The 8,158-nt window shown below is 46.1% G+C and overlaps 1 protein-coding gene across 1 annotated transcript; it reads left to right on the plus strand.

The window, feature by feature from the left end:
• Positions 1-2,687: 2,687 nt before the first annotated feature.
• LOC136489102 (uncharacterized) lies at positions 2,688-4,219 on the plus strand. The gene is made up of 2 exons (XM_066485829.1): positions 2,688-3,386; positions 3,605-4,219. The coding sequence occupies exons 1-2, from the start codon at positions 2,688-2,690 to the stop codon at positions 4,217-4,219; spliced, it is 1,314 nt and encodes a 437-aa protein (XP_066341926.1).
• The last annotated feature ends 3,939 nt before the right edge of the window (positions 4,220-8,158 follow it).

The raw sequence follows: 8,158 nt of genomic DNA on the forward strand, positions 1-8,158 counted from the left end.
AATACGTCCGTCACGAGTACGTTCCTTGCAGCACTTGGATAGGCCATTAGCAAGATAAGGCTCTCCTGGACAGATTCACTCTTGAAAAAACGTCGGACGAGCGCATGCTGGACCACCCCATGACGAATGAAGTCAATCCCGAAACCTAACAGCCTGTACTTGACACTAGTACACTCGAGATTTCTCTTGGTGTCACGCTTTTTTTTCATGGCGGTTGGGAAAGAGGTGGCGCCAGTAGAGAGAAATGTGTGGGCCAGCATAAAGGACCGCCTGTGTAAGAGCCTTTACACTGGCGGTTCGTATAAGAAAACCGCCAGTGTTAACGGCCTATTTACACTGGCGGTTTGCATTAGCCAGCTGCCAGTGTAAAACCCATTTACACCGGCGGCTTGCTTACATAAACGGTCAGTGTAAATAAACATTTACACTGGCGGTTTTGTTATGTGAACCGTCTGTGATTGTCTTTTACAGTGGTGGTTTTTTATGTCAACCGCCTGTAATACATCTGATATAAATACACACCTTCTTCCACCCCTGACCAGCACTGTTCTGCCGGACCTTCCATTGGTGGCGAACTTGGAGGTCCAAAAATCGCAAAATACAAGGGGGAAGGTTTTGCTCTTCATTTCTTCGGAGGAGGTGGCTTAAGAAGGTTAGTTAACACCTCTCATAGCTCTTTTTGCATTAGTGCTTCTCACTTTGAGCTAAAACTAGATCTAACCAGAGAGAGAGAGATCCATGCTTGTGTTTTGTCAGAGAGAGGTTTTGCTCTTCATTTCTTCGGAGGAGGTGGCTTAAGAAGGTTAATTAATGCCTCTCATAGCTCTTTTTGCATTAGTGCTTCTCACTTTAAGCTAAAATTAGATCTAGCTAGAGAGAGAGAGAGAGTTTCATGCTTGTGTTTTGAGAGAGAGAGAGAGTGGTAGTAGATTTTTGTTTAGGATTTCAATACATGGTATCTTAAAAATGGTAGTATTAGAGAGAATTGGTATTATCATTTGCTTTAATGGTTGTTATAAATAATGTGGGAGTTAAAATATGTTATGAAATAAATATTAAATATTGTTAAAAGTAGATCTAGCTAGATTTTTTGAACTAGTGTTTTGACAGAAATATTATTTAAAAAGATTTTAAACAATCTAGTTTATTCACCAAACTAAATGTTTTGAAATTACAATAATTTTTAGTTTATTCAAATAACCACAATAATTTTAATTTTAATCAAATAATTTTAAATGTACCCATTTAATTACACATTACCATTATAATTTCTGTACAGCTGAAGATAGAAACATCGTTATGGATGTACAGCTTATCAAGATTAGACCCGTCATACCATTTGGAGGTTCGTAAGTTTCTTGATGCCGCTAGGAGGCATGCATGCAGACAGAAGACGAAGTACATATGTTGTTCGTGCATCGAATGCAAAAATGTTGTTGTATTTGAGGCTGCAGAAGAAATCAGTTCTCATTTGGTTCGCCGAGGTTTTATGGAGGATTACATGATTTGGGTGAAACATGGAGAGGGTAGTTCCGCGCCTTCTGCAGAAGCCAACCCAGTTATGCAGATGGACTGAATATGGATGACGGGACACGACACCGTAGGCCCCAGACTGATCCTGTTATGGCGAATCTTAGTGATGATGATGATGTCGGCGTCCAAAATGCATGTGAAGACGTCGACGAAGTTCAAGTCATTGATGAAAGTGAACAAGCATAGTTTTTCGAGGCATTGTTGCATCGTTATCCCGATCCTTCTATGTTCCATATCAAAGGAATGGAGGCCTTAAAGAAGGGAGCGACAGAGCATTTGTACGAAGAGTCTAAGGGTTGTACCGATGAATTCACCACACTAAGAGTTGTCCTTCAGTTTTTAGGCTAAAATCTCGGTATGGCTGGTCTCATGCTAGCTTCAATGAGTTTTTGCGTGTTCTTGCAAAACTCCTTCCAAAAGGGAACAAAGTGCCTGCTAACACATACTATGCAAAGAAGCTAATCAGTCCACTGACTATGGGTGTCGAAAAGATCGATTCGTGTAGGAATCATTGTATCCTATATCGAGGTGAAGATTACAAAGACTTAGAGAGTTGTCCGAATTGTGGTGCGAGTAGGTACAAGATGAATAAAGACTATCGGGAGGAAGAGAATGGAGCTTGCGTAAAGACAGGGAAGAAGCGAAAGAAGACCCAAAAGAAGACCAAAGAGAGTTCAAAAACCAATAGCAATAAAGAAGTAGACTATTACGCGCAGAGAAGGATTCCTGCTTTGGTGATGTGGTACCTCCCCCTGGTTGACCGATTGAGGTATTTGTTCACAAACCTTGAGGATGCAGAACTTATGTGCTGGCATACTTCTGATGGGCACAAACACGATGGAAAACTTTGACATCCATCCGATGCCAAGCAGTGGCAAAATTTCAATGACACATATAAGGAATTTGCTGACGAACCAAGGAACATAAGGTTCACGCTGAGTACCGATGGAATGAATCCATTTGCCGAGAGGAGCAGCAAGCACAGCACATGTTCGATGATCCTAACCATCTACAACCTTCCTCCATGGCTGTGCCAGAAGCAAAAATACCTTTTGCTAACCATTCTTATTTTTGGACCTACACAACCCGGTGTCAATATGGATGTGTTCTTAGAGCCCTTGGAAATGAAAAAACTATGGGAAGAGGGTGTGGCCATGTGGGATGAGTTTCGCAAGGAGCCATTCACACTACAAGCAATGATTTTTGTTACCATAAATGATTACCCAGCTCTCTTTTCATTATCGGGGCAGTTCAAAAGAAAGGTTGGTTGTGTAGAATGCCTTGACGAAACCTCACACGTGTACCTTGCTGCATCTAACAAGCTAGTGTACATGAGGCACAGACGCTTCTTACCGAGAGGACACAAGTACCGCTTGAAGAGGATGGACAAGTACTTCGACAATAGGGATGAAGCAAAATATGTTGCTCCATCAGGTAGAAGTGCAGGTAAAAGAGTGTTCCAAATAGTCAGCAAAGTCACATTTGTTTTCGGGAAGAAGACCAAAGATGGAAAGAAAAGAAAGGATGTAAAGGCATCAGAAGGGGACACATTCAATAAGATGTCAATGTTTTTCAAGTATTTGCCATACTGGAAAGACTTAGACATACGATACGCGATCGATGGTATGCACGTCCAGAAGAATGTTTTCACTAGCTTAATTGGGATCTTGCTCGACGTAAAGGGCAAGACAAAGGAAGGACTCAATTCGCATTTGGACCTAGTCAATTTAGGCATCAAAAAAGAATTTCGCCCTATACCTCAACCAAATGGGAAGTACCTGCTCTCAGCAGCAAGCTACAACCTCAACCCAGAAGAGAAACATGAGATTTGTGTGTGGCTGAAGACTTTGAAAGTTCCATCTAGATTCTGCTCCAACATCAAGAGTCTTGTGTCAATGAAAGACCTTACACTCACCAACTAGATTATCATGTCATGCTGACCACTTTCCTCCCTATTGCTATCAGTGCTATAAAGCTAGTGTTTGTAAAGATGGCAATCACAAGATTGTGCTGCTTGTTCAACAAGATCTCATAGAATGTAATTGACTATGATGAATTGGAGTCACTGCAGGAATTCACCGTGGAGACATTGTCACAGTTGGAGATGTGCTTCCCTTCATCGTTCTTCGACATCATGGTACACCTGGTTGTTCACTTGGTGGGTCAAATAGAGGCATTGGATCCCATGTATTTGCATGAAATGTGGACATATGAGCATTTCATGTCAATTCTGAATGGGTATGTATCAAATCATGCTCACCCAGAGGGGTCCATGATAGAGGCCTACACTACCGAAGAGGCCATTGAGTTTGGAGGTCCATTATGCAATAAATGCCTAAAAGACCAGATTGCAATAGGTTTGCCTCTGTCCCGGCATGAGGATAGGTTGTATGGAAAAGGGCAAATGGGATGGAAGCCATTCATCCCGTTGGATTACAACACAGTCCTAGAGGCACACCACAACATCCTACATCAACTCTCGATAATGGAGCCATTGATCGAGCAACACATGAATGAGCTTCACGAACAAAACAATGGGCACATAGAAGATTTGGTCATGAAGGAGCACAAGCTTATGTTCACCACATGGCTACAGGATAAGAACATTCTAGATGAGAAAACAATGGAGGAACAAACCATCAAGAAGCTGGCATCTGGACCATCATGCCAGATCACTACATGGTAGACGTATGCCATTAATGGCTTCATGTTTTGTGTCAATTCGAAGGATAAAAAGAGTGTGGCACAAAACAGTGGGTTCGTTTTGATGCTTTAGATGAAAATGGTGAATATACTACATATTATGGCTTCGTTCATGAAATATGGGAACTAGAGTATGGTGTCAATTTTTAGATTCCCGTCTTTCGATGTCAATTGGTTGAAGGGCAACGAGGTGTCAGTGTGGACAACTATGGGCTGAGAATTGTTGACCTCAGTAAAGTAGGTTACAAGGATGACCCATGGGTCCTTGGTAACCATGTTGCACTAGTCTTCTATGCACAGGACGTAAGCATTGAGAACAAAAAGGTAGGAAAGCAAAGGCATGTAGTCGTCTCTAGGAAACAACAAATTATAGGAGTTGATGGTGTGCTTGATCCCGAGGATTTTAACCAGTTCAGCGATATGCATCTCTTTATAGACCTACCAGAGAAGATAATTAATGTAGATCAAAGTATCCCAACAAATTCATTGCCCTATTTGCGCCCCGATGGACATGCAAGAATAGTAGCTGGCTAAACTCTGTGCTTGATGTCATTTATCATGTAATTCATGTATGAGCTTGTATGAATGGTTTATCATGTAAACTCTGTGCTTGATGTCATTTATCATGTATCATGTATCTAACAATGTATGGTTATTGTGCTCACGCTTCCACAGTTTCCCAAGTTTCCATAGTCCAAATAAATGAATTACTTGGTACAAATCATAATAATTTAGATCAGTTCATTACAAACACATAATGTGGGGGGTACAAACCTAGATACCCACGGCAGACCACATGGGCTGCGCCCCCAGGGGCAGCCCAGCCCACAAGACGAAGCCTTGCGGGGCATGATGCTGCTCGATGCCTCCCGCAAGACATCAGGAAGATATCCTGAAGATACTACGAGATCTGTTAGGATACATATGATCCCATGATACCTGTAATCTGTTATTACTTTCTGGTTATCTCCTAGATCTAACCAACTTGTAACCCTGCCCCCAGACTATATAAGGTGGGCAGGGACCCTCTCCAAACTCACGCAATATCATACGATAGCCAATACAATCCAACAGACCACAGGAGCAGGGTATTACGTCATACTGACATCCTGAACTTATCTAACTTGTGTGTCTCTGTTGCCTTCTTGTTCTCAATTACACGCATCTCTACCGATCAATCTACCTTCGTAGGATACCCCTTGGAGGACTGCCGACGATATTCTATCGATAGTTGGTGCGTCAGGTAGGGGTGTGCGTGTTGTTTCCATGTCAAACAAGATGGTACATTCCGCAAGCTCTTCATCCTTCCCATAGCTCGGCCAGATCTTCAAGGTCAGATCGATCTCGTGGATCATCAACGCTCACAGAGTCAGAGAGCTCATCGAGCCGGTGTAGATCAATACTGCGCCGATCACCCCAACACCTGCGACTGCAGATCCAATCTCGGACCCGCTTCTGAGGTCATCTTCACTAACAACTCACCGCCCGCTCCCCTGCTACCAGTGGACGCGAATCAACAACGATGATCTAATCGCATCCATCGATCAGGTCGACTAGAAGCTCGCCGATTGCCTCTCCATCACAGAATCGGCTCTGACCACTCTGGTTCAGCGCCGACCACCCTCCGATCTAGATCTATCAGAGGCTGCTCGGGAAACTCCAGGTGTGATGGCCCTACCCTTCGGGCTCACCAACGTTGCCGCCGCCTATCAAGATGCTCTAAGGGGCAAACTCGCCGACCAGGTTGGAGATGTCCATCCTCTCAATGACTAGATCGACGACTAGCTCCCGCTAGCTATCAACATGCTACAGTCGGCCGATGCCCCAGACCATCCCTCCAAACCATCCTAGAGGAGAATCTAGACTCTGAGTCCTAGGGCTCTATGGAGACTGTCGCCAAAACCACCTCCGAGCAACCTCCCTTCCCTCCTTTCCGTGGAGGCGCAATCTTCAACGTCAGTGTTGATAGCCCCCCGTGGGAAGGGGAAACCGAGGAGGACCGCGCCGCCCGTGTCAACAGGAACATCAACCATGCACAGCGCCGAGCAAATGAGGTTGCCCTTGTGATGGCCGAGGCTCAGCTCAATTTGCAAGGAAGGCCACGCCAACTCCAATGCAACCTCAATGATGAGTTTGTCCATGTTGACGGCCACGACGTCTACAAGACCCAAAGCGCCAACTTGGCCGTGGTCGCCAACGAGCTCGCCCGACTTCTATAGACACTGGAGGTCGCTAGGGTTGCCTCCATGCTTAAAGCGGCGCACTGTCAAGTCAACGAGATCCGCCAGGATCAGAGGCCTTCATACTCCACAAGCTCAATTCACCGATCAGCCACCCAAGTTGTTTCACCGACCGGCACCGCGACGATAGATAACCCCTCCAGGGGGAGCTAGGGGCAACCACATCAAACATCCTCACCAACATGACTAGGAGGTTGACCAGGACATCCGAGTCCACCTCAATAATCTCTGAGATGCGCGATGACGTATCGACGAGCGTCGCTTCGATCGCCATGAAGAAGAAGTATGCCGCTGTCAAGAGTCAGAGCAAGAGTTTGGTAACCCAGACTCTGCTCTCAAGCTGCTCAATGTTGGCAATGCTGCGGATCATGGCGTCGATAATCCCGAAGGGCCCCCAGCATTCATGAGGGCACTTCGAACACTCCAGTGGCCCCGTGGTTTCAAAATCACTAGGGTTGAGCCCTATGAGGGATGGATGAACCCCACACAGTGGCTACAGGCTTACGCCACTGTTGTATGTGCTGTCAGAGGAGACACCAGTGTCATGGTGAACTATCTTTCCATCCTGCTCACGCCAACCGTGATGAACTAGTTCACAAGCCTTGCCCCAGACTCCATCAGATCCTGGGAAGAGCTAACGAAGGTCTTCACCAACAACTACATGGTTACGTGTACTTGGGCGGGCACCAAGCATGATTTGAACCACATCTACTAGAAGTCGTCTGAGCTCCTCTATAGCTACATCAGATGCTTTTTCGAGATGAGGAATTATATTCCTAACATCACGGAAGCTAAGGTCATCTCCGCCTTCGTCCGAGGACTCCATCACCACGACCTTCGCTCCAAGTTCAACTGCAAGCCGCCCGTGGGGATTGGTGAGATGATTAAGACCGCCAACCAGTACGTCGACGCCGAAGAAGCTGAAGTGCACTTCAATGAGGATGCAGGCACTCATTGCCTAGCTTGCCACAACGACGATCGCCCCGATGACCGATGCCACAGCGACCGCTGCTACGACGACCGTAGTCACCATCGGGACAATGGCCGTGATCGGCTAGAAGGAAGTCTGGTCAATATCACCACCATCGACCAGACCATATCGTCACCGCTGTCGATGAACCTCGCGCCAAGCGCAACTTTGACGAGCAATACAAGAAGATCCTCGATGGCTCGTGCCCTCTCCACAAGAATGCTAAGCATAAGATGAAGGACTGCCTCAGCTTGGCTAAGGAGTTCTAGGCTAAGAAGCTAGACGACGACAACAATGATAGAGCTAGAGGCTGCCGACCACCTAGGGGCAACAACAATGCCTTCTAGGATCACGACAAGGTGGTCACCACAATCTTCGGCGGCCTTGTCTCCACTAAGAGCAGAAGAGAAAGGAAGCTCACCGCCCGCCGGGTGCTTGCCATCAATGCGGAAGACGTCGTCGCCAACCCCAGCTATCGCCCCTGGTCTAAGGTCCCCATCACCTTCAGCAGGGCCGACAAGTGGGCGAACATCCCTTACACAGGGCATTTCCCCCTTGTCCTTGATGAACCGTCCAGAAAGTGCTCTTCAGAAAAGTGCTCGTCGACGGTGGGAGCGCTCTGAACCTCCTCTTCACTGGAGCCCTAAAGGAGCTAGGCCTCGAGATAGGAGATCTCACACCCTCTGACTCCGCCTTCTAGGGTGTGGTACCT

Source organism: Miscanthus floridulus, chromosome 10, assembly GCF_019320115.1.
Source record: "Miscanthus floridulus cultivar M001 chromosome 10, ASM1932011v1, whole genome shotgun sequence".
NCBI classification, from domain to species: domain Eukaryota; kingdom Viridiplantae; phylum Streptophyta; class Magnoliopsida; order Poales; family Poaceae; genus Miscanthus; species Miscanthus floridulus.

Excerpts from the sequence above, each read along its gene's own strand:
- LOC136489102 (XM_066485829.1), top strand. The coding sequence starts at position 2,688 with ATGTGGGATGAGTTTCGCAAGGAGCCATTCACACTACAAGCAATGATT. Across the intron at positions 3,387-3,604 it reads TGTGGCTGAAGACTTTGAAA|GAATTCACCGTGGAGACATT; the intron begins GTTCCATCTAGA and ends GAGTCACTGCAG.